This window comes from Cyprinodon variegatus, unplaced genomic scaffold (genome assembly GCF_000732505.1).
Source record: "Cyprinodon variegatus isolate N-32 unplaced genomic scaffold, C_variegatus-1.0 Scaffold571, whole genome shotgun sequence".
NCBI classification, from domain to species: Eukaryota; Metazoa; Chordata; class Actinopteri; order Cyprinodontiformes; family Cyprinodontidae; genus Cyprinodon; species Cyprinodon variegatus.
Window position 1 is genome coordinate 381,919 of NW_015151024.1, and position 26,652 is coordinate 408,570.

The 26,652-nt window shown below is 37.5% G+C and overlaps 3 protein-coding genes across 12 annotated transcripts in view; 1 reads left to right on the plus strand and 2 right to left on the minus strand.

Annotated features, from left to right (window-relative positions):
* LOC107095762 overlaps window positions 1-8,282 on the minus strand; it is a 198,737-nt gene extending 190,455 nt beyond the window's left edge. Inside the window, exon 1 of the mRNA XM_015392030.1 lies at window positions 8,076-8,282. Coding sequence (XP_015247516.1) covers window positions 8,076-8,282 — 207 coding nt within the window. The remainder of the gene's footprint in view (window positions 1-8,075) is intronic.
* A 7,867-nt stretch (window positions 8,283-16,149) lies between these two features.
* Window positions 16,150-18,325, plus strand: dnajc19 (DnaJ heat shock protein family (Hsp40) member C19). The gene is made up of 6 exons (XM_015392031.1): window positions 16,150-16,252; window positions 16,609-16,660; window positions 17,557-17,630; window positions 17,717-17,796; window positions 17,969-18,039; window positions 18,123-18,325. Exons 1-6 carry the CDS (start codon window positions 16,250-16,252, stop codon window positions 18,197-18,199), a joined length of 357 nt encoding a protein of 118 aa, XP_015247517.1. The 5' UTR covers window positions 16,150-16,249; the 3' UTR covers window positions 18,200-18,325.
* A 1,665-nt stretch (window positions 18,326-19,990) lies between these two features.
* Window positions 19,991-26,652, minus strand: part of fxr1 (fragile X mental retardation, autosomal homolog 1) — a 14,702-nt gene continuing 8,040 nt past the window's right edge. For 3 of the 10 annotated variants that reach the window (XM_015392041.1, XM_015392039.1, XM_015392038.1), the window contains exons 12-18: window positions 25,058-25,280; window positions 24,453-24,546; window positions 24,212-24,333; window positions 23,897-24,103; window positions 23,612-23,689; window positions 21,478-21,560; window positions 19,991-21,363 (exon numbers count right to left, since the gene is read on the minus strand). In XM_015392041.1, the coding sequence (XP_015247527.1) occupies window positions 21,175-21,363; window positions 21,478-21,560; window positions 23,612-23,689; window positions 23,897-24,103; window positions 24,212-24,333; window positions 24,453-24,546; window positions 25,058-25,280 (996 nt within the window). In that variant the 3' untranslated portion in view covers window positions 19,991-21,174. Of the gene's footprint in view, window positions 21,364-21,477; window positions 21,561-23,611; window positions 23,690-23,896; window positions 24,104-24,211; window positions 24,334-24,452; window positions 24,547-25,057; window positions 25,284-26,652 lie in introns of all 10 variants that reach the window. The other 7 variants (XM_015392040.1, XM_015392036.1, XM_015392035.1 and 4 more) reach the window with 4 other exon arrangements.

Genomic DNA, 26,652 nt, shown 5'->3' on the forward strand with positions numbered 1-26,652 from the left:
CAGATCTTGATTTGTTGGATGCACAATCTAATTGGCTCCTTACAGCAACAAAAGCAGGCCTTTAAAGACCATGTTTTTATAGAACAATGATATTCCAGGTTAAGAGAACAGGTTTCTTTTTCTAACTGCTTTGGTTTAAGCCCTGATCACAAAACTCCTAATAGCTTTAAAGTGTGCCAAATATTTAACAAAAAAGTATTGTTCAAAGTTTTCTTCTTCAATGTGACGCATTAAAGTTCAATTAAAATTTGAGCCTGGAAAATAACTGTTCATTAATAATATTTAATGCCAACATGCTTTCCATGGTAGCATTATTTTCAGGGAAGTTTTGTGTAAGTCACATTTTTAAGCACTTTTTTCCCCCCTCCTTTCAATTTTACATCAATTTATTTTAATACATAATAAACCCCAAGCTTACTCCAAAACTGTCAGGTCAGCAGTCTGACCCATTGTTGAGCCAAAAATAACAGGATAAAAAAAAAAAAAAAAAAAAAAAAAAATCTTATGTGATAGTCTAAATATCTGGGAAATAATATTTTGGGCTTCCTTTAGCTTTACACAATAATCAACAGTATATAAATATCAACATGTATAATATTCTGTGTATATCAAAACTGTATATATGTTTTACTTTTTAAACTGACCTATAAAAGGGGGTACATGTTTCTATTTCCATTAAATTTTTAATTGAAATTAGCATTTCTTGAGATTCAGTAAAATAGGCAACCTCTTGGTGGTAGATAATATTTACTGTATTCACAATAAAGGTTCAAACAGTGGATTATAATAACTTTATAGAAAATGTGTCTAAAACCTTATATAGGGTCAAGTTGACACATGGTGAATCATTATCATTTGGGAGAACGAAAAACGCAAAAGAGGCATAACGGCCGTTAGTAAAATAAATGTTTTGTCCAAACCCAAACCCTGTCCTAAAGGATTAGTAAAAATAAGAGTTTTTTTTTTTTTTTTTTTTTTGCATATTTCCAAACTCACCAGTTAGAAATAAAGAGTAAACGTTTAACATTGATGAAATACATTTTATTCAACACAGGGTATAGATGATATAGAAATGCTCTCTTCAAGAACTAGGCAGCTTGAGACAGAAAGCCCTTAAAACAATCCAAGCAGCTCCCTAAGCACCCTATCATTTAATTTTATTGGTACCTGTCATCACCACATTCCCCACATCGTACTCTGCCTCTCACCTGTTTGAACAAGGCACACAATCTTTTTACAAATGCTGTATTTTAATATATGTCTTATTTCATTTATTATAGTTGTTTTAGATGAGGGCAGAGATTCTCCTCAGTTGGCAGGAAGCATTTATAATAAGCAGTCAGTTTCCCATCCCCAATCTTGAAGTAATTATTGTCTCAAGATAAAAAAATGGAAAGCAAGGGTTATTTTTAAAGGATAAAGTAAACCACAGATAGAAATGACCTTAATATTATTTCTCTCTGCAGGCATTTCCAACACGAGTACTCCATCGGAGGGTTTGATAAAAGGATTAGGTGGTCAGCTTTACGTGGCTGCAGTCAAATCTGGATGTGGTGGGAGAGCTGATTGAATAATTCTTGTTTCCTTTCTGCCAACCAAGCAGTCTTCTTTAGGAAAAGTAGAAATCAGCATTATGCCAGATTTGTAAATGTGCTCTATGTCTCTGTAGATTTCTGTCCATCTACTGCTGTGTGACCAGCTGCTTTTCCACACTTCTGCTTGCAAATCTTTGGAGGTGAAGAACAGCTTTCTTGTGTTTCTTTAACTTTTCAGAAACAGTTAAACATAACATAGTTTTTTTTTTTTTTATGAATGGGAAATGCTCATTTATTGACTTGCAAAAGTATTTACCATGAAAATTCTTGAAGTTTTTTTTTTTTTTTTTCCTTTGTCATGTCAACACAAATCTTTAATGCAATGTTGGTCAATTTCTTGACATAGCTAAAAAATGTACGATCTATTTATAAAGATAACAAACTGTATATTAAATGTACCATTTAGATTTTCAATTTTTTAAGAATAACAAAACTTAAAACCACATTGATATTCAAATTTCTTATTTCTCAAAATAAAATGCATTTCAGGTGCAAAGATATGTTGGCAGGACAATTGTTCTTAATTTGCTCAAATCTAATTTTAATGGAAGAGCAGCAGCATAAAGCCATTTGGAAAAAAGGAAATTAAAAGTCTTTAATAAAACTCCAGCTGTGTAGGGGACTCAGCAATATTGTAAAAGAAGGTGTTCTGGTCAGATGTTAAAAAAAACAACCTCTTACTTAGATGCAAAGTGAGTGTGCACTGTACTCTGCAGAGAACAAACGCTCTCCACAGTGAAACACAGTGGTGTCAACATCATGCTGTAGGAATGCTTTACCTTAACAGGCTGGAGGTAGAGATATTTTCCAATAGGACAAAAATCTTTTGATGCAGCCAGAGCTACAGTGAGGTGATTTACATTCATGCGTCTGAAGAGAAAATTCTGGACCTGAATCTAATTAAGCTTACCAGAGGGCTTTTAGCAGACTTAAAATGTAACATCATTGATGCTTTTCATGGAATAATAAACACATTTATTATAATTAAACGTTATTGATCTCACATTGGAGAAATTTAAATCTGCATTTAACAGTGGGCTGCCATTGTACAGTGCCCAGGGAGTGTGGGGTTAAGGTTTTCACTCAGAGAGCCAGAGTGGTAGTGGGGCTTGAACTCAGAACCTCAGGATTCCAAGCTTTATGCCCTAACCACTAGGCTACCACTTCCCCAACAAGTCGAACAGTGCTGGAGTTCTCATGCAAAGAAAAATTAGAAAAAAAAAAGATAAGCAGCAGATACATGCTCCAATAGAATTACAACTATGTACAACTATAAATGCAGCAAAAGTTATGTTTGTGGTAAACTTTTGTGAACTGATGTGAACATTTTAATTTCAACTTAACCAATGGGCACTTTGCCATCTTGGTTCCTAACAAACAAAAGTCTTGATAAAACACAACATGTTCAGCTTGTGATCTTCAGCTTAAATTCTGGCTACTTCTAAAGTAAAAAAGAAACGAGATTAATAATCATTCAAGAATTATGCTGCATTAAAAATAATAAGAATTCCCTAAATAAATTAAATAAAGTAATAAATAACACTGTCATCTATTTAAAGTTCCCTGACTGGTCTGGGTCATTCGGAGTTCAACATCTGAAGAATGTTCCAAAAAATCATATTCCATTTTTGAATGAATTTTTATTCCAGCTTCTAAAATAACAAAACATTATTCAGCTGCTCTTATCAGGTATCATCAGCCATCAGAGGCGCCTGCCGTTTAACGTGTGACCTCACAGTTTACTTATCATAACAGGGCTGCGACCTCCTGACCTGCACTTATTACTGCTGTCGCCTCCAATCAGTCCTCCACATTGCTCTGATAAAGCCCTCTGGGATGAAACAGGCTGCTGGGATGGAGGCGACATAAGATTTATGTATATGTGTTTGAGCTGTGACAGTCCATGCATGCGCTTGACATGTTTTATTACTCATAAGGGCAGAGAAATACATACAGTTATCAGAAGAAAAATAAGTACTTTTTTTCAGCAGAAATATTTGTGATTCTTTTTTTGTGAAGTTTTGTGTTTGTTTGTTTGTTTTCAAAAGGCAAAAAACTAATAACTGAAAGAATTTGAGTCAAGAAAAAAAAAAAAAACATTAAACTTGAATGTGAAAAATAGAGAAGTTAAAAGTGTCACAGCCAATGTCCTTGTCAAAAGTATATAACAAAAATTATTAAAAAAAATGAAAAAAATCTTTTTGAATGAGGAGTGAATAGCATTAGGAGTCTTTCTTTCAAATTGTTTTTGGATTATGCAGCGTAAATAGTAGACATTATTGATAATACATACAAAACACATTTTTAAATCTGTAAAAACTCAAAAACATTAAATGGCCAGTATTTATACATAGGTGAACTCTGCCAAATCACCATGCATATCACCATCATCATAGTCACGTCACAATCAGAGGTTCACAAATGGCAATGCAGCAACTAACAGTTTACATTATGTGTGTGTCGGTGTGTGTGTGTGTGTGTGTGTGTGTGTGTGTACACACCTGTCTAGCCCTCAGAGTGAGGACTATTTTTCCAATTTCACGATCAAATTGTGGACCAGTTGTTGCAAAGTGAGGACATTTTACCGGTCCTCACATGCTATTTTGCTAATGGTTAGGTTTAAGACTAAGATATAAATGGGTTAGGGTTAGGGTGAGGTATGCATTGCTAATGGTTAGGTTTAGGGTTAGTTTTAAGGTTAGGGCATAGAGAAGGTTGAAAATGCTTGAAAACCAATGGAAATCAATGGGATTCAACATATGGTCCTCACTACGATGTCAGAATGAGTGTGTTTTTGTGTGTGGGTGGGGGGGATTGCAAACATAGAGGAGGCGGAAGTAAAGATTTTAATTGTAGAGAGTAATTTTATAAAGCAAACCAATGCCTACATAGAAATGAGTCCAAAATCTCAAATCAACAAATCCAGAAAATGTAACCGTAAATCCAGATACACACTGGTGCTCAAAAAAGGTCACAGGCAGGAATTACAAAACTAACCAACAACGATCATTCACAACTAGCCCTGAAATCTGTCCTGAGTGATCGGATTAGAGCTGTCTGGGTTATATGCAAATAAACGCAAAGTACTGTCACAAACTGGACGGCACTTAAGATCAGCTGGTATTGGTCTGAGAGACATTCTTGATTTTTTTTTTTTTTTTGCAACAAAGTGATTGCAGTTTCCTGTGCAGAGAAACAGAAGGTACAGTAATATATACTGTTGAGAGTTCATCAGTGAAACAAGAGACCAAGCGTCTCCTTGAACCCCAGTCGGCCTCAGCAGATGGCCGCTCACACTGAGCCTGGTTCTGCTGGAGGTTTCATCCTGTTAAAATTGAGTTTTTCCTCTCCGCTGTCGCTACAAGCATGCTTGGTGTGAGGGATTGCCTTCAAATCAACGAGTCAATGTAATTAATCAACTGGTTTTCTTTAGATAGAAAACTTTGAATCAATCTGACTGTATGATTTGGTTAGCTGTCTCTGTAAAGTGCTTGAGATGATATGTTGTGAATTGAAAACACATGGGGCCTAAATACAAAACAGGAGGCTGAAAAGCTTATAAAGAGAGGGAAGAGGACACCGGAAGTACAGAGAACACACAGCAAAAGAAACGGGACTTTCCAAAGTAAAACAGGAACTAAGGACCAAAATGAGCTGAAACCAAGATCACCTCCAATGTTATTTACCGGTAAATAATATGACAGGTCTTTTTGGCCAAGTCAGATATATACAGTATGTTACAGCAAATAAACATATAGACTTTAATGATTTTAGAAATATTGGGCTTTCTCAATTACAGCAAAGGTAAGAAAAATGTTCACAGCAGTGTTGCGTTACATATTCATACTGCATAATCCCTGCTGTGTTATACCATTCCTGAGAAATCAATTCTTCACTGCCATCATGTGTTCTATGTTTTGTGTTGAGTAGATAAGGCTCACTTTGTTGCATCCACTGTTTTTGTTTTATTACATTAACTAAACCTTTGAAGCATTTTAATCAACTTCATTGTCTTTAAAACTTATATTTGAATTAAACTGAAAGGCAGTGTGGATTTGGTATAGTTAATGAAGATTTAAACTGCAAAACAATTATTTCATTGATTATTTTATGTAATATTTTTTATGTTTTACTTACTGCTGTTTGCATGCTCTATTACTAACTTCTGATAAGTATATTTTGGTTTGCAAAAAGGTCACATTGAAAGAGTATGCTCTATGCTTATGATAATAAATACAATTACTATTCTAAACTACAACAGTCATTAAACAATATGAACATACAATCATATGAAAAAATAACTGGACATCTTAAAAGGTGTGTTTGAAATAGATTTCCCACTGTTTCAACTGAATCTAAAGATGAACTGTTAACATCTAAAAATACAATTGCTTTAAAGAGAGAAGGATCGCAGGACTTTATAAGAAATAAAAGCTATTCTTCAAAAAAAATTGCAAAAAAAGGCTGAAAAAACAACACAGTTGAATTTAGAACTATTTTTAAAAGTGTCTAGAGATTACATTCAGAAGAACCTCGTCTATGGGAAACGTTAGAGAGAAGATTTTCAACAGTTCCAGTACAATCATTTTCAGTTGTGCCTTTTCTTGGTAAGAAGGCAGCCTGTTGTCACTGATTTATCTTCAAAATTTAAAAAAAAAGAGTGACTTCATACTTGATGAAAATGTGAAGTCAATTTTTTTTTTTTATTCCTCATACATGGAAGCAGACTTTCATTGGTTCACAGGTATCAGAGGAAAGCAATTGTGTAGTTTGGTCTTCATTTTCTTTTAGTTTGGTCTTCATTTTCTTTTAATTAAACATAAATGTTAGAAGTTACTAAAGAAGGATGCTATGATTTTAATGTATTTTTAAAAGGCGCAACTTTTAACAAATTACATCTGTACTCACTCCTCATTTAATCTAATACGAGTCCAAACTTTTAGAGAAATTGCAGTGGAGTAGAGGACCAACTGATTTAAATCCCATTTTTAGTTTTCCCTGGAATCTAACCTGCTCACTCCAATTTTAACCACATCTTGAACAGAACAGGTGGAAACTTGTGAAGAGCCTTGATACCCATGCTTGTTTTGAATTCAATCAAATGAAAAATTAAGAAATTAAAAGACCATCTCTATGTCGACACAAGAGCCTGTATGCCTTGACTTCATGTTATTGTTCATGAACTATTTGTTCTTAGGCAGAAAATGGTGGGTTCTTGGCTTTGATGCCTTAACTGAATAAGACAAAAGACTAAATAAATTGATTAGTTGAATATCTAATAACTATTTTTTTTACTATCTCTTATTTAATAATAAAAAAACATCTGACACTTGCGTTCATAAAAAATGATCTCCTCAAAGAAATCTACATCATCAGTTACCACAAAGAGCAAATTAAACAATTTATTTTACCTACAAAGACAACATATTAAGCAGCAAATGGATATTTGCATTAAACAATATGTTGTTATTATGTTTGTATTGATTAGTTTGATTTGAAAAATACTTTGTTACCATGTATGACAAGTTTACAAGGTTGTAAAATTAAAAATGTAAATTAAAAAAACTTTTCATCCATTGTCTTCTTAAGAAAATCACTGTCTAATATAAGGCTGATTGATATGGATAGTTATAGTTATTCTTTCTGTAGAGTTTTCACTTCTAATGAAAGCTCCTGAATGGGGAATTAACCCCACCTCTCAGAAAAGAAACACAAAGTCATTATATAAATTGTTCTCAGGAACAGATGAACCATGTTTCTACTTTCAGTGGGTGTGAACAGGTCATGTGAAGGAGCAAAAGTAGCCCCACAGCTACAGTCAGAGATGAATTCCTAATGCACTCATCCTGGAAAATGATTGGCTAGGAAAAAAAATTCACTGACCAGAGGTCAAAACCTGACACAGCACATATTAGACAGCAGATTAGTTAACACATCCAGTTATAATATATGAGAAAATCTAATACTTTATCGAAAACAAAATAAACAAAGTTTAACCATATCTGAGATTGTGGTCATCTGCAGTTATTTTCTGATGTTATCGAATAAATGTTTTCCCAAATATCATCTGAATGCCCACTTTTCCATACAAGCATGCAGATCACCACACTTCCACCTACAGCTCAGTCTCAAAGGAGAACTATATAAATGCCAAGTCCAACTGACTCCAGGAACACAATCAAATGCACCGCTGCAAAAAATAAAACTTCATATCATCCTCTTCATCTCTTCCTAGCAGCCTTGCAGTCTGCCTCTTGAGCAGATTAAAAAAAACATCACTGTCCCTAAAGTATGCCATTGTCATTCCTAATCAGTCCTGAGAATCATAAACAATCTCACAACTTTTTTCTTTATTCAGCTCTGTCTACTTATGCAGTTCCCAGAAGGCATTGCCTTTTAAACCCTTCCTCTCCCCTGGCTAAGATGCCGGCAAAACAAATAACAGTGCAAAACAAAACAAAACAAAGTCTCCAGAAATACCTGGTGGATGCCCAGAGGAAGGCGCTGGACAGACAGATGAGCAGATAGTTTTCCTCTGTCCTCCTCTCTCAGGCTGCCTCCTCTCTCGGCGTGCTGTGGAGAGTGACTGCTCACAGCCCGCCTAGCATATCTAATTAGAGCCAGGCTGTTGCCACTATCGGGCAGAGGATCTACCTCTCCAATCTCTCCTGACTCAATCTTCCCCATCTCTGATTTTCTTTTATATTTATGCTGGAATATTTAATTGTAGACAAAAGGTTACTCTGGGCTCTATTCATCACACACAGGCAGAATAATCTCCTTTAAAAGGCTTGACATTTCAGGCTTTTCAAAAGGGGCTGAAAAAATTATATCCCCGCTTTTGTTAATCAATGAAGTAGAACTCCCCCGAACAAAAGAATTAAATTGCTTGGTTGGGTTAATAAAACACACAGAAATAGCTGCTTCCTGCAGGCTTTTGTGCCTGCCACTGGCTCCCCCCCATATGCATCCAGCACTGTAATTCCATATGATTTGAGGGGCAAAGCTCTTATTTCTGCACATAGTTGGCTTTTTAAATCCTATTGAATGTGCAGCGTGTGAGGCTGGCTGACTGGGACCTCTTGCCTGAGCCTAGCTAGTTTTACGGGCTCTCTCCATTTAAGTCTGACTTCCACTAAGGAGAGACAGCGAGTCCACTACAATTTACAATTTCTATACTGCCTCTGCCTTGGAAAAATACATTGTAATTATGTAAATGATAGGGGCAATAATTAGGCCCTTCACTGTCCCATTGTGTCAGCTACCATCTAGATTCGGTCCAATGCAGCAGGACATGTTCTGGTCTAAATTGCTCCTCAGAATCTGCAGATGTGCACGCTATCATCCTGAGCAGGGGGCTCTATATAAAACAATGCAACAGAAGAGAGTTTAGCTGTGGGAGAGCTGGATTCCAGAGCAGCCCAGAGATCACTGGCATGTGCTATACTCCCCATGCAGCTTACATGTTTAACATGTGAACTCTGCCTCTGCCTCTGCTTTAAGCAGTGTTCATCAACTCCATTCCTCACGATCTGGTTTTACTGCACCTTTTAGATGTGCAGTTGCTTCAGCACACTTAAGTCAAATAATCAGGTAATTAGCTGCACTCTAGGGACTAATTCAACCATTTGATTCAGGTGAAGTGCAGGTACACCTAAAAGGTGCAGGACACTGGACCTCGAGGATTGGAGCCTGTAGGTCTATTTTCCAAGAAGCCATACTCATACTTTTTTAGACAGGGTGAATGATCGGTGGCTGAGTATATTATCAACTTTCACCTGTTATCTTCAGAGAATACCTGGAATAAAGACGCTCTCATCAACTTTTTTATTACTGGTCTTAATGAAATGATAAAGAATGAACTTTTCACCCACGACTACCCTCAGACCCTGAAGCAACTGGAGGACCTGGCCACCCAGATAGATAAATGTCTCACAGAACATTGCAGAGAACAGAGAGCCCTGATATCAGTGAGTCCTTGACCTGCTCCTCGCCCCGCTCCCTCTGCACCTGCGTTTGTTCCTGATCCGGCCCAAACACCAGATCCCGAACTGATACAGCTGGGATGCGCATGCTTGTCCAAGAAGGAGAGGAACCAACAGCATTAGCTGAACCTTTGTCTCTACTGCGGCGGAGAAGGACGCTGAGTGAGATCCTGTCTGGTGTAAGGACAGGCTCAGAAGAGGAGAGGAGAACCCTGCTGAGCCACACCAGACTCTGTCTCCCAAGATCTCCTGTTTCCAGTAACCTGTCTGGCTTGTAGTGGGGGTAAACTTGTGAAAAATTATTTTTTATGATAATTGAATCACCTAAGGTCCCTGTTGTTCTGGGTTACACTTGACTACGTAAACACAACCCACAGATTGACTGTCAAAATGTGGAGGTCTTAGGTTGGGTACCTTTGGCTCAGGTTCATGTTTACATTCTACTCAGAACAGTCGACTAAGAATAAGGGTGAGGAGGTTTATCTGAATCTCCATGTCCAGGAGGAATATCATAACCTCATGGAGGTCATATTTCTGTTAATTTAGTCTGGGTTTATTTGTGAATGTTAAACTTTTTCTAGAAAAATGCTCCTCTCCCTTCAGCTGATTTCTTACACCTGTTTGCCATTGTTATCTCCATACTTCTTTCTTAAAGCAATGATGTGAAAGAGTTTGCCCCCTTTCTGATTTCTTATCTTTATTCGTGTTTGCATACTTAAGTGTTTTAGAACATCAAGAATTTAAATATTTGTCAAATAACAAATAAAAACATCATGCTGTTTTTAAATAAGGTTTTTATTATGAGGGAGAAAAAGTAACTCCAAATGTAGATCATCTAGATGGAGGGAAAACATGTTTTACACCATTATATAAGCTCCCTTGTTATTTCAATATGATTTGTCTATGGTGAACTGGGAATATATAAATCTAATTCCAGATGTAGAGGTAGCTTGGACTTTTTTCAGAGACATTTTCATGCAAGTAAAGGGGCGACAAAATCTGTGGTTTTCACCAGATCTGGCAAATGGCCTTCATGAGCGTAATAAAGAATGGGACAAGGCAAAACAAAGTAACTCTGCCAGTGATTGGTCATATTTTAGACAGCTTCGAAATAAATGCTTTGAAATATTCTGCTTTGGCTTATTAAAAAGGCCAAAGCAGAATTCTTTTTGTCCATGACCACTGAAAACCTCAACGATCCACTGAAATTCTGGAAAGTGATTAAATCTCTGTTAATAAAAATTCACAGATTCTTCCAACATTTGTACTTAAAGACTCAGTCTCAGTTTAAGATAGAACTAACATCTTGAATTGTTTTAACCAGCATTTTTTATTGTCTGGTTCTCTATTTGATTCAAAAACACAGCTACCAGGAATATTTGGGCATAATCTCCCAAGGTTTGTGGAGAGCCTTTAATTTTTCTCCTTTTAGTTGTAGCAAAGTACATAAAGTTTTAAGAACATTAGACCACAGAAAGCCCCCTGGACCTGACTTGATTGAGCCTTACTTCCTAAAACTGGCAGCTGATTTCATAGCAGAGCCACTGTCCATTCTTTTTAATCTTTCAATTGAAAACAAGGACATCCCATCCATTTGGAAATCCGCTTTTGTCCTTCCTTTATTAAAAGGAAGGGATCCATCAGCTCTTACTAATTATAGGCCAATTTCAAATGTATGTGTTTTATTTAAAATTCTGGAGTCTCTTGTTTGTGATCAATTGAAAGAGTTCCTCCATTCAAATGAAATCCTTTCTAAATATCAGGTTTCAGAAAAAAAAAAAAAAACACTGCTACTTTGAAGGTTATAAACAGTGATGTCAAAAGTACACACATCTGTTACTTAAGTAGAAGTATAGATGCTGCAGTTAAAAAAAAAATGGTAAAAGTTGAAGTATCAACTTGACCTCTTTACTCAAGTGAAAAGGTATGTGCTCCAAAAACTACTTAAAGTATAAAAGTAAGTAACCTTAAAAAAAAATAAAATAGACAGATGCCACTATATGAATTTAAAGCTCAATTTTACAACTATTTCAAAAAATTCTTTGAGATAGGGCCAAGGATGAGGGAGGTCTTGTTGGTCTCCGTCTCCCGATACGCTCTCGCCTGTGTCCGACTTTTCAGACATTTCGACATCTTTTTCTGAATCCGACATTGTAGCATGACATAGACAATTCACGTTTGCAGTTTGAAGAACACCTGCTTGCTTCTGATGATTTCCTTTTGCGTCAGCACAAATTTGATGAATAGCTAACCAATGAGTGTTTGTCCAAAATGACTCATCCAATGACACTAGTTTTCACTATATGTGTATGGCGCCAATGATCTGCATTGGATGGCGCACATGGCGTGAAACAAATATTTATAAACACTAAACCCAAGCCATGAGTAAAGAGTAACGTTTGTTTTAAAAATGTAAGGAATAGAAAGTACAGATACTTGTGTGAAAATGTGATGAGTAGAAGTCAGAAGTAGGAAGAAAAATAAGTAATGGAGTCAAGTCTAGATACCTAAAAAATTTACTTAAGTACATTAACAAAGTATTTGTACTCAGTTACTTGACATCTCTGGTGATAAATTATATAATTTTAGCACTTGATAAAAAACATTACTGTGCTTTATTCTTTATTGATTATTCAAAAGCTTTTGACACCGTAGACCATGCTATTTTAAAACGCAGGCTACTTCTCATTGAACTGTCAGAGCATGCGGTTGCTTGGTTTTCAAATTATCTAAAAAACAGGTCCCAGTGTATAAAATTTGAGGGGCTTTGTTCTGAGGTTGTAATGCTCACAAGGGTGTGCCAAGAGGATCTCTTTTTGAGTCTCCTCTTATGTATCTTGTACATAAACAATGTTGAACAAGATTTCTGTGATGTTAATATGCATTTTTATGCTGATGATACCATTATTTATTGCTTTGGGTCATCTCTTTCCCTACAGAAAGCCTTTGTTGCTGTACAGTATTCGTTTATCAATCTTAAATTATTTCTTAATGCTGACAAAGTTAATGTTGTTTTTAAATCATAAGAAGGTGCCTCAAACCCTTCCATTAGTGTCCACTCCGGAGGGGAATGTCATTGAGGTGGTACATGAATATAAATAACTTGGAATTGGAATTGATGACTCCCCCACCTTCAAACTTTTTATTGATAAACTTGTGAAGAATCTAAAAGTTAAACTAGGCTTCTTCTTTCATAATAAGACATGTTTTTCTTTTGGAGCAAAAAAAAAGGCGCCTTGTCTATGCCATTTTCTTTTCTTTTTTTATTGGTCCTAGATTATGGTGACCTTTTTTATAAGAATGCTACTTCTTTAGGTCTTCAAATGTGGACTCCATTTACCATGCTTCATCATGATTCATCACAAACTGTAGAGCCATGACACATCACTGTGACAGGTACTCTCAGGTGGGATGGTCTTACCTCTCTACGAGAGGGCAGTGTCATTGGTAAACGTATGTACAAGGCTCTTCTTGGATTACTGCCCTCTTACATTAGTATCTTACTTACATAGAAAAGCATGGCTTCTTATGCCCTGAGATCCAACGATCAGCTTTTGCTCACTGTTCCTTTTGCCCGTACAGAACTATGGAAGAATGCCTTTAGCTATGCAGCTCCTTGTGTGTTGAATTTTTTTTATGAATAAACTTTAAATGCTTTTAAGCTGAAAGTGTCATGATCTGGCCTGTTTGCTCCTCCTTAATTAGTAATTCCTTTCACCTGTCGTTTTCCCTCCCTGCCTCAATTATAATTTATTCCTCTCGCCTGTTTCCTCTTGGTTAAATTCTGTTCAGCCTGAGCATTTGGGGCCAGATCATTATTTGTCTTTCTGTTAGCCTGTCTGTTATTTTGATTCATGGTTCATGTCCTGGATCCTGGCGGCCAGTGGAAAGAGGTTTTTGTGTTTGTCTAGTCTCCTGATCATCCACTGTTCCTCCCCCGCGGAGTTCTCTGTGTTTTTGGCTCTATATGTGGGGAGGGATCTTAAAAGAAACCTTGACTTGTTAATAAGTACAGACTGCTGATTGTGTACCGGACATCAGTAGGCTACCCTTGCAGAAAATAATATTCAGTTGTAACCTATTGGCTTGAGACCCTGCAGGAAGAGAACTGGAAATTGTAACAGATTTCCCTAAGAAGTGGTAATATCTCTGCTCGCTTTATGTCAAAAAAAGAAGGTTTGCTTCCACTGCCCTGACAGAAGATAGTAAGCTCCACACACCTACTACATCCACCTTTCCAAGCACGTTCTCACCCCAGCAGCAAAACTATAGGAGCGGCTGCAATGCAACTCTCAGCCAGATCAGAAATCCTCGTGTTCATCAGAACTGTTCATTTTAAGAGGTTGTCTCTGGGCAGAGAGAATTGATTTAGGATAAAAAGTTTTGAATGTCGCATTATGTTTTACTTCAGCCAGATGCCAGATAAGAGTTTTAAAAAGTTGGTAAAAAGTCACTTTATCCATACTTTGTGTCCTTATGTAATTTTGCTTTGATCTTTCCTTGATCTTCTCCAAGCGACCTCCATGAAATAGTTCTGCATAGTCCTTGTACAATAATATGAAAATGTCAGGTCATGCAAAGAAAGCAAAGTGACAACCAAGCCAGACAAATAGGCTTTAAATTGTTAAGCCCATAATGGCAAAACAGTAATGGAAGATTTTCAAAAACAATTTACTTCCTCTGCATTTTATTTTGGCTTCCCTTCTAATGGGTTGACACAGCAGATCACCTGCCTCAAATCGTGGATTACAGATGTGCGTAGTTCAGCTCAAGCTAGAAGATAGTATTGCAAACCTTCACTCTGAATACAGAAAGCCTCTACAGCTCCTGTTCCTACCTCCTATTCCTTCACCTTCCACAGGATCAACCGTAAGAACAGCGTCATGGGTAGGAACAGAACTCTGGACTGCTGTATGTATTTAGAAGAGCCTTTACCCTTCCAGAATTTTTTACCTGATTTGAATGCAAATGGATGGCATTTGTCAAATTGAGACTACAGTCTTATGAAAAAGAGCTACAAAAAAAAATAAATTTACACAAATGTAGAAAATTGGTTGTCGCGCTCTATTATAAAACCAAAATCATATAAAGGTGTGTATATTTGCATGTGTCACGCAGAAGTGAAGACATAATGCAGTTCTGTTGAACTCCATGAGGTGATTATTATTAATCATCCAGCTTCCTTATTTATGCCATGCTGAAACATTATTCGGACAAAAGGTAGCACGGTAAACGCTGATGCACATCAGCCTTAGGTTAAGTCCTTACTAATTTGCAGTTTTGGACTGATCCCAGAGGTCTAACATCTCTAGCCGCAGAGCATATTAAGCATCTCTTTAACACCTGCAGCTTCCCCATAACAACAGGAAGAAGCGGAGTGGCTGTTATCTTCTTTCTTTTCCTCATTTCACCTGTGGATATGTCTTTTAATCACTCTGATAGCTAAGCCTCCACAGGTGTGCGTTTTCTTTTCTTTCAATGTTTAACTTACGGTAACTCTGAAACAAATGAACATGCTAAAAGAAATCATACAAAAAAAAAATCTTGTAAAAACTGAACAAATACCTTTGACTGATAGGCTGTGATCCATTGTAGCAGAAGAGGGTTTCAAGTAGAATAGGAGCAGCAGAACTTATTTAAATGACTAGAGCCAAATAGAAGGTGAAATGTAATTGAGTCTTTCAGTCTTCACAAATGTTCTCTGTTATCCTACAACTTGGGAGATGGTCTATAACAAAAAACTAAGGAAAAAAATATATACAGAAGATACAGAATTCAGTGAACTGATTTATATATTTTGACTTCTGCATTAACATTTAATGTTCTAAAATATTCTTGTATGCATCCCGTCATCAGCTTTTACTTAAGTTCTGATCAAGACCAACCAAATGTGTGGATACTCCTTGGAAAAAAGATAGTGATCATGTAAACATCGGAAAAAAAAGACACTGAGCTTCTAATAAGGAGAAATTGATTTAAAGATAAATTTACCAAATTATATTTCTGTGATTGGTCAAAGAACAGTAGATGTTGTTACCTCTGGTGCAGGGGTGCTCAAATCCAGTCCTCAAGAGCTACTATCCTGCAATATTTTAATGCGTCCCATTTTTAACACACCTGAATCAAATGAGTGGCTCGTTACCATGACTACCTGAGCTAAATGAGGGGATTGAGCCTTTAAATTCAGGTGTGTTAGAGAAGAGATGCATCTAGAAGTTGAAGGATGGTAGCTCTTGAGGAATGGACTTGAGCACCCCTGATCATTTGGGAGGAAAGAGCCTAAACTAGAAATAAAACTAAATGTTGGACAGTATACACCAAAAAGCAGGATTTTTGTCAGTTGTATATGCACATCTTAACTCTAAATGCTGCTTAAAAACCTATGGTTGTTTTAAAATAATTTATAGTGGCCAAACATCCTGTTAATTTGCGATGAAAACGTTGGCCAGCAGTTGAATTACGTTTCTAATCTGAACACAAATCGACCAGCTAGGTGTTTTTGTCGCGTGAATGAGTGGAAGCCGTCAACTGTGAAGCGGAATCTATTTTACGACACTTGTTGACGATTTCTGGCATAAACACATGAACGCCTGCGCTTGGCCATGAGAGCATGAGAGGTCAAAAGTTATGATCGTAATCTACGAAATAAACGGAACATAACCCCGAGACATGGTAGGTGGACACAGTATGCTATATTAAGGGGGGTATTAGAAAGTGTTCATGTTCAGGGGTCCGGGAATATCTGGAGAACGTTCAGTTAGTTAGCTAAGCTAACATTAGCTTTCCTCTCATCTACCTGTGACCCCATAAGATTATCAAACACAGCAGATGTGTTATTTACGGCTTTCAGTAGTTAATATGATATTACTTGAGTAAATAGATTGCAATTATCTGAAAGCAATACAAGGAGACTACGCTAGTTTAGTTATCTGTATTTACATTTGGTGCAGCAAAAAGCGTATGAGAGGAATACAGTCTCTGAGGTTTCATCAAGTTTTTATTTTGGTGTCCACTTTGTGTCCCTGCAGGCCAGCTCCATGGTGGCAGTGGGACTGGCTCTTGCAGCAGCTGGATTTGCAGGTAAAATATTGAGAACACTTCTGAGAAAATAAGCACTTGGATTGAATAAAAACACTATTTAAACATGTTGCAAAGGATTTTTTTTTCCATTTGTATTTCTGGTGTTAATGCTTTCCACTGCTCATTGTATTAGGGATTTATGAACTGACTAAAACCAATATAAATAGCCCTTCATCTCTAAGGGTTTTTTTTTTTTTTTTTTTGTCAGAGGCGGGCCCTTCAATGACATGTTTAATCAGGAAAGAAACAGCTTTGGGGTTAATATCTTGTGAAGAATAATAGTCCCTAAAATAAAGTTTAGTGTAAATAGTTTGTCAAATTAATTTCTATCAACTCATGATTGATTAAGCAAAGAAGAACAAATGAAACACAAATATATTATGCTGAAGCAACAAAAAACCTTCAGGTATTTTTTTTGTGCTGCATAGCTTTTATGAGATGATTTCACTGATTGTGGGATATTTCAATTACCCATACTGTACGACACCAAAGCTGGTCTCTGATCATGCAACCCGGTGTCTGCTTTAAAGTCTTGTAAGTAAATCCATAAAACATTTATCTTAGGTGGACTGAGTTAGGTCAACATTTCTGTAGGCACTAGTAGGGATATGGCCTGGAAATCTTTAATAATATATGGTACTATTGTGATAACCATAAAATTTATTATAATAACACTTTTATTTGAAGTCATTCATAGGTATTTGTGTAGCTTTGACTGCATGCCCCAGCAATCATAGCCCCGAGATCACAAACACTACTCTTAGAAAATGTGCAAATTTAGTTATACGCCAAGCAGTCCGACCCAGTATTTAATACTAGAGCATTATTAGTAACAGATTTACTGATATGAATATAGTCTGAGTTGGTTGATTTACTTTGAGTTTTTTGGCCACCAGGTCGTTATGCCATGAAGGCCATGAAACAGATGGAGCCAAAAGTGAAGCTGGCCCTTGAGAATTTGCCCAAGACCGTAAGGAGCGAAACATGCCGGTGGTTCTGTTGATCAACCAGTGTTTTGTTCTCGCTATTTCTGATCATCTAGTCTCGCTCCTACAGGCATTTGGAGGAGGCTACTACAGAGGTGGATTTGAACCAAAGATGACGAAAAGAGAAGCTGCTCTTATTTTAGGTGTCAGGTATGTAGACACACCAGATATCTGCTGCTCTTTTTATTTCTCTATATCAGTAGTCCTGTATGTTTTCTAACTTCACATCTTTTTGTATGAACAATGTCCTGTGCAGTTTTCTTTTCTAGCTCCTACTTTTGGTTTGAACTTTTTATTTCTTTATAACATTTCTTCTTTTCAGTCCCACAGCCAACAAAAATAAGATCAGGGAAGCCCATAGAAAACTAATGATCCTGAACCATCCAGACAGAGGTCAGTTTTAAAAGCAAGTCTGTTATTAAATTATGAAGTTTATGCAACAATAATTCGTTGCCTGTTTGTATTTGATCTCACAGGAGGTTCTCCATATATAGCTGCAAAAATAAATGAAGCAAAGGACCTGATGGATGGCCAGGCCAAGAAACAGAGCTGAGGATGATTATGCTAATGATTTCCAACGGCTTTTATTCACATTGTTTCATGGACTGAGTTGAGGAAGCACTTGAATTTTTTTGTTTTTCTAATTCTTCCCAAATAAAATACAAACTGTACAAACTGATAACTGTGTTTAGTATGAATGACTTCTATTAACTATTATGGTTTGCATGAAAATATTTTTCTGTGGGTTTCTACTGCTTTATTTTTTTGTACAAATCTTTAGGTTAGCGGAAAAGATTTGGAAATGCAGTAAATTACTTAAATACGACAAATCAAAGTCTCTGAGGGCAAATGTGTGTCCCAAATCAAGGTATTTAAGATAAGATATAAAGTTTCTAAGTATTAGTATCTCCAAAACAAAAGCCATTAACCACATTGAGCGAGGGATTCGGGGGAATTGGGACTCTTCCTACACAAGGGTGACTTATCCAAAAGAACCAGTTCTGAATCCGCTTAATTGGTTCATGATTGAGCGAGAAAGGAGCTCAGTGGCCAAAATAACTGCTGAAAAGGGCCGTTCCATTGTTGACCTAACATGATGATACCTTAGACTTTTTGGGAATTATTCTGCAGACAGAAAAGAAAAAAACTTATTACATGTCTTATGGTATACTTTAGGATCAAGAGGAGTTTACATAATAGGACCAACAAATTCTACTCTATGGAAAAGTCCTGAAGAAAGATTTCCACCCATCAGTTAGAAACCTGTTTGGTTAAACAGGATGATGTAAAACACTTAAATAGCTATGAATGACTACTAGAATAAAATGGAGGTTGAGGCCTAGTTAAGTCCAGGCTTTTATCAACTGAAATGGCAGAACCTGTGTGTGAACCAGACAAAACAACTGTATCAGAAAAGGGGTGAAAATATTAAAACTGCTAATTCCAGTTTTCCCAAAGGCTTAATGGATGCCATTGGAGCCAATGGTGTAACAGCAGGGCCCAAAATACCGGTTTGGATCAGCTTATTTCAACTAAATTGATTTGGAAATATCTTTCAAATCAATTTCGTATTTAAAAAATCTGTTAGGCTTAAGAAATTGTTTGTGAACTCAAAACTTAATTTGATGAAACAAAAATCTTCCAATGCAAAAATAAAGAACTATCAGGAAAAAAAAAAACTATGAGGGAAAATACTCTCTATTTAGTGCAATCTACAACCTAAATGACTGCAAAAATAAAAACGGCTTAACTTAAGTTGCTGGTAAAGTATCCTGGAGGTGATTGGATTGGTATGGATTACCTGCTTATCTGCAATAATGTTAGCATAATGTAAATTAGCAAACACTTTGCTTACAAATGAATCAGACAGCATTTTGGTTTTAGATCTACATAGAAGATCAAGTTTATTTAGGAACTACCTGCGTACAAAACGTATTGCACATCAACCAACCAGACAATCCTTAAAAAAAGAAACGTATATGACCCAACAAAAACTCCTGGGATGTCACAACTGTCAGTAGTCCAATTTGTAGATGGATGTATGAAATCTTCTGGATACCACGCCTTTTAGTGTCAAGAAAAAGAAGAACATCTTATTTTTGTGTTTTAAATACTGTACACTTTTAAAAAATAAATAATCCAAATAAATCTTCCTCGGAGGAACAGTCGTGACCAGTTTCCAGCCAGCCAGTGTGGAAGAACCAGGAAAACACAGTTGTCACCTGGGCCTAGTTTTCTTCAATATCTCAACACCAGAGAAGTCCAGTTGATCTGACAGGATATCTTTAACCTCGAAATTGTGGGTAATTATCCAAACAGGTAAATGACTGCTTTCTGTTAATTGTTTTTTTTTCCCTGATTTACAGTACTCAGATTTTGTGTATTTGATGAACCGGCCCAATGTTTCCCAAGGTTGAGTAAATGAGATGTTCCCAGAAAGCCCACCACTAACAGAGCAGTTTTCAGACTAAACTACAATCAGCTTTAAGAGGAAAAAGGTTACACTTCAGTGCAAACAAAAACAACTCTTCTCATTTCTTTTCCAGATCTGCGGTAAAAACATTTCTCCTATGATCGCAGTGGTTGCATATTAAAGAACAGGAAGCAGCTAAAGTCAAAAATAAAATCCTCAAGATGTATATATTTCAAGGACAACTGAATCCCTCCCAACAACAAAACGAGCAGACATCTGATTTTAAAGGAAGGCTCTGAAATCATTTCTGTATGTTCTGGGTGCCTTCACTCACTCTTTAAGAGGACATTAAGCACACTGAGACGTCCTATCGGGTTTGACTAGTGGTAGGTGAGGGCACACACGTTGCACAGAAATATGTAAATGGGATTTCAGACGGAGTGCAGAACCAGGCAGCAACGTGTTGAGTCTACTCTCAAGGCACAATAGCTGATCACAAGTATGTCACACTTGGGTCTTTCAGCAATCCTGCACTGTGGTACATCTCATGCAGAACATTTAATTTGATGCACAAAACACTCCCCTCCCGTCCACCCACCCACCCCAAATATTCTGCTGTTCAACTGATACATAGCAGACTTCATACTAAAACCCTGCTACAATATTTCGAACCATAAAAAACTGCTGTATTCATACCAGAGTATGGGTTTGATTGGAATCCCTGTCTGCATCGTGTTAATACTGTTTTTAGTCCAACCCCTCTTCCAGCTCTTAATATAGAGAGGACTAAAAGTACAGCTTATGTACAAGATGTAAGAGTGTGTGTGTGTTTGACTATCTTTGGCAAGCGCAGATTGGAAGAACTATTGTGAAAAAACTGTAAGAAAATGAATAGTTGCACAGATAAACATGTAAAAGGGAGGTTACGGTTCAGAGCTCTAAAACATCTGCTGCAGAACAGGCTTCAAATATTTGTTAAGTAGAAAAAAGAACAGTGCTTGTTGTGTTTAAATGTTAGGATTACCATTTGATGCCTCTACATGGATATGGAGATTCAATCAAATGTCACCAGAGTCGATTAAATATTTGAAACCGTTTCTTTTGCTCAGACCTAACTAAGAGAGTCCGTTCACAACGGGCTGAGGGTTAGAGTCCCGCTCGTAGGAGGAGACTTTAGGGGGCTTCTCGGTGGAAGATTTTTGAGACTGGTCTGCACCGTTGCCGGGACCATCAGACACTTCGTTATTAGAACCGTTGGTGGTTGGCGGAGCAGACTGTGGACTGTGTTCAGCGATGGCCTCGACCTGGAGAGACAGAATGAAGAAGAAACTGTATTTGGGACAATTAAAGAAAAAAAAGGAAAAAAAAAAATGAATGATCTGATCTACAGGTGAACAGGTAGCGTTTAAAGTACTGACCACCTCCTTGTTTTTCTTGGGATCCTTTGTGTTCATTTGTCGGCTCTGAGATTCAGCTCTGGATATGTAGTCTGCCACAGTCACTGCAATAACAACCAAAAACACCCCTCAGGTTACTGAACCAAACACAAACCTTACGCTCACTCTTTGTCTGAAGTAAAGCACCAACAACATTCCAACAGGTCAACTGTTTAGCACTCAAAGTCATGCAGCTTAGGAGGCAACATACAGTGGGTACAGAAAATATTGAAATGTTCACTTTGTTTAATTGCAGACATTGGCTAAAATAAAAACAAAGTTCATTTTATTTTTCATTAAGGTCTAAGAAACTGCCCAAGGAGCTCAGAGACAGGGACGTTCTGTAGCACTCAAGGTTCCTAAGAGCACAGATGCCTTCCTTAAAAGAAATAAGTTTGGGACGACCAGAACTCTGCCTAGACCTGTCCATGTGACTGAGCTCCAGAGATGGAGAAGGGAGAAAGTTCCACCAAAGCCCTCCACCAGTCGGGGCTTTATGGCAGAGTGACAAGACGGGAGCCTCTCCTCGGAGCAAGACACATGAAAGCCTGCATAGAGACCGAGATTAAACTTTTTGGTGTTAATTCTAAACTATATATGTGGAAAAAACCAGGCACTGCTCATCACCTGCCCAATACAATACTAACAGTGAAACATGGTGGTGGAGGTATCATGCTATTGTGTTTTTCAGCTGCAGGGACAGGACAACTGGTTGCAATGAAGGAAAAATGTATGTGCCCAAGTACAGAGATATCTTGGAAGAAAAACTCTTCCAGGGTGCTCAGGACCTCAGACTGTACTGAAGGTTCACCTTCCATAAAGACAATGACCCTAAGCACACAGGTTAAATAACAAAGGAGTGGCTTGGGAACAACTCTGTGACCATTCTTGACTGGCCCAGCCAGAGCCCTAATTTAAACCCAATTGAGCATCTCTGGAGAGACCTGAAAATGGCTGTCCACCATTGCTCAACATTCAACCTCACCGAACTGGAGAGGATCCCCAAATCCAGGTGTGAAAAACTTGCATCATTCCCAAGAAGACACACGGCTGTACTAGCTCAAAAGAGTGCTTCTACTCAATACTGAGCAAAGGATCTGAATACTTATGACCATTGATATTTCAGTTTTTCTTTTTAAATCAATTTGCAAATATTTCTACATTTCTGTTTTTTCCTGTCAAGATGAGGTGCTGAGTGTACATTAATGAGAAATAAAATTACCATTATAAAATTTAGCAAATGGCTGCAATGAAACAAAGGGTGAAAAATTTAAAGGGTTCTAAATACTTTCCGTACCCACATTAACTGACCTAATGTGAGGTATTTTCACAACCTTTACAAAAGCAATGCCTAGAAAAAGCTTCGTTTAGCTACAGTGTTGAATAAAATCATTATAAATATATAAAATGTTTCCCCATTTAGCCACATACCCACATCGAAAATCGAGTGATTTTAAGATTTTCCTTGATAGACAGACATAAATTAGTGCAAAGTTAAACGATTATTGATCCGTCTATTTAAAAAGAGGGCAGACATTAAAGCCTAAAAAATAAAAAAGTGTCTATCAGCATCACTCACACAGGTGATGATGGTAAACCTGAGTCTAAAGGTGTCTTAGGGGAAATTAAATAAAAAAGAGAAACAAAATAAATCCAATGGCCCTCAGGCCACACCTTAAACACCCAAGGTTTAGATCAAGTGAAATTCAGGTTATTAAAATGGCTTATTAAAAGTCCAATTCCTATTTTGACCTTTTATAAAGACAATGGCCTAAAATGTCCATAACTAACTGCAGAGCTTGTTACAAATTGACAAGAATTACAGTGGTTACCAAAGTATAGAACAGCTCTGACCATAGTAACTAACAGAACTGAATATAAAGGATCTAGGTACATAAGTAAACTCCTCCACTGTTAAAAAGAACACTAATTCATTTCATGGAGTGCAATATACTGTTAGGAGCTGCTGTTTATCATGCAACACTCGTGCCAGTTAATTTTAAGTCTGAACTTTTTTATTTAGTACTTTGTGCCACACAGACAAATGTGAGTCGGGTTGAAAATTTCCGCAGCTGAAGCAATGACCTGCAGAGCACACTGCAGCTGCTTGGGTTACCTGGCTGCCTCTCCTCAGGCAGGCGCATGCGGCGGCGGCGGCTACGATTGCGACGCTGTGGTTTTGCTTCTGTCAAATCTAGGGATGTTGAGTCATCACAAAGAGAATGATTTTTGTCTTCATTATTTTGAAGCTTTTTTTCCCCCCACTGTAATGTGGAATCCTGCAGAGCCCTGTGCACTAAGAGTTATCTTTCTTCTCTCTGCTTTGTTGAAGATAACCCTAACTAAATAAAAAAAATTTAAAAAATAGCTAATAAAAGAAAAAAAAAGGAAATCATCATACCGATTCCATTTTCGCTAACTGAGGCGTTGTCAGACTCGCTCATGCCATCTATCAGGGTGGCATCCTCATCCGTTCTGCGCCGCCTTGACCTTCGACGACGGTTGGCAGGCAGGTTGGACTCACTGGCGTCTGTATCGGCCGTCTGGTCTGTCTCGGTGTTGGTCTCCAGGGTTCCATAGCCGTGGTTGTTCTCGTGGTCCCTGGACCCTGCCAAACGAAATCACAGTGGAAAATTAAAGGCATCATGTTATGATTTAAAAGGAAATTGTTTTATTTTCACCATGTTTCTATAAATTCTTAAATGAAGAGTTATACCAGAGCTGTAGCCATATCCTCCTCTTCCTCCTCTACCTCTTCCTCCACGGCCTCCTCGACCACCGCCAGGTCCTGGCCTCCTGCGGCCATCTCTTAGTGGTCGAGGGCCCCTGTCCCTCTCCCTGCAATTTAAGAGCCAATAGAATAAGCTCCACAAAAAAAGCCCAATATAACCAAAAACAGATTCTGGAGACAATTTTACAGCTTTTGTGTTACATTATGAGGTAAGAACAAAGCTCACCCATCCAAGTCCTCTCCAGCCAGTGACCAATCGCTAAGCTCATCCTTGCGCTCTGAATCAGTCTCTGAGGCATTTGAATGCTCCGAGTTGGCACCTAAATTTAAGAAGATATGTTAAAAGAGAACAGGAAAAAAAAAAACAGAAAATTAAAAATCTCCAGGACTGGGCTTAAGAAATTTTCCATGTAAAATGTCTCTAATTCCAAGAATTCTCCATCTTTTTTGGGGTTTATTTTATGGACATAATTTAAGATTCATCTACAGTTCAAGACGGCCTAGGCTTTTAATATAGAGCCTCCAAAAAACTTAAAACTTGTGAAAATAGATGGAGGATAAGAATGAGTGAATGATGGATGGATAAACAAACTGAAAATATAAGGACTGATTGAAACTAATAGAAGACATGAATGGAAATTGAGATGAACCTTTATTTTTCTCAAAATTAGAAATAAAAACTTTTGAAATAGAAATATTTTTCCGAAATGTACAGATTAGGAAAATAATTACTTCAAATATAATTTTTTTTTTCAAACTGTGCAAAAACCTAGAAGAAAAAAAAAAAAAATCACCCAACTGAACCATCATTCATTATCTAAAAGTAGGTACCATATCCACTGTTGTGATTCTGGCCTCTCCGCCCACGCCCTCTACTGTTGTAGGAGCGGCTGCCACGCAGGGAAGCTGAGGAGGTATTGCCGCTGTTGTCTGCATTATATCCTCCTCCTCGCTCTGCTCTGTCGCCCCGCTCCCGATCGACTGGTCGGTGACCCTGGGTGATCTGACGCAGCTGTTCATCAATCTGCATCCGCTCCAGACGAAGCTGCTCAACCTCCTTACACAAAGAAAACAAGAAGACCGAGGACAGAGATGATAAGATAGGAAGAGAAAAATGTGACTGGAGGAAATGTGTTTATGCTAGTTAACAAAATTAAATAATAAAAGAACAAGGTGATAGTTTGAAGGTCATCTAGTATGTGCATGGTTAGTCATTATACACACATCTACACTGCCTCCAGAGTGCCTTGTCCTGATTATACTGAATTTGGCTAGGCTGCCTGGGTAAGTATAGTCCACAGTCTTCCTCAGCTCTTCCTCTAGCTGCTGGCCCTCCTCAAAAAGCTCCAGCATGTCCTACACATTGCAAAACTATCAGAGCTTGAACACAGCACAAAACATGTAGACAGCACAGGACATACATACAAAACAGTACAAAATGTGTGAATAACAGCAGAGCAGCACAGAACCAACATTATGAGTTGAAGCTGTGAATCATTAGTATAAAGGCCTGAACACAATGGCTGAAAACAACTTTTTATTCTCAATAGGATTTTTCACTTCTGTCTCTGTGCTATGCACAAATAAAAGAAAACATTCCACATTTGACTTGGCACAGGTATAAAACAAAGCCCCACTTAGTGAGTCTGTGCAGCATCTCAAACTAGAACAGAGAAAATGTTCATAGTCCTATATTAATGACATCTACATCTAAAGAACTGAAAAACGAAGCAAAAAATGCTGTGGACGGTTTATTAGATGACTGAGGCAGAGAGAGGTGATTCTCTGAGAGAGATCTGGGAAGTTTATAGAAGTTTTTCCGTTCTTTTATTCATAAAGAGGTTAGAGGTGATCTGTTTGCCCCTAATTGTTTTGTTTTTTGTGAGGCTGAAAGAGGATCACTATTTTACTATATCTGTTTTTTTTTCTCCTGTAGTTTTTTCTTTTTTTTTCCCCAAGATGATTGATATGTTGTTTTTTTTTATTGAATTTTATTGAGCTCACATTGGAGAACTTTACCTCTGCTTTTAACCCATCCCATTCCCCTGGGGAGCAGTGGGCTGCCATCATGGGGTGCCCAGGGTGCAATAGGGGGTTAAGGGTCTTGCTCAGAGACCCAGAGTGGCAGCCTGTGGGAACGGTGCTAGAACTCAGAACCTCAGAATTCCAAGCTCTATGCCACTCCATAGAGCACTCCACCAGTGATAAACTTCGCTTTCTGTCCTTCGTTTTTTTTTTTGCAAGGCTCAAAGAGGATCACTACTTTATGCTTTTACTGTACTCCTGAATTCCTACCATGGAAAAAAGTATTATTTCTTTGTTTAATTCATTGTGTTTGCACAAGTCTGTCCTGCTTACTATATAAATAATGTGCGTCTCTCTTAGGGCTGGGCGATATAGAAAAAAAGCTTATCGATAAAAAAAAA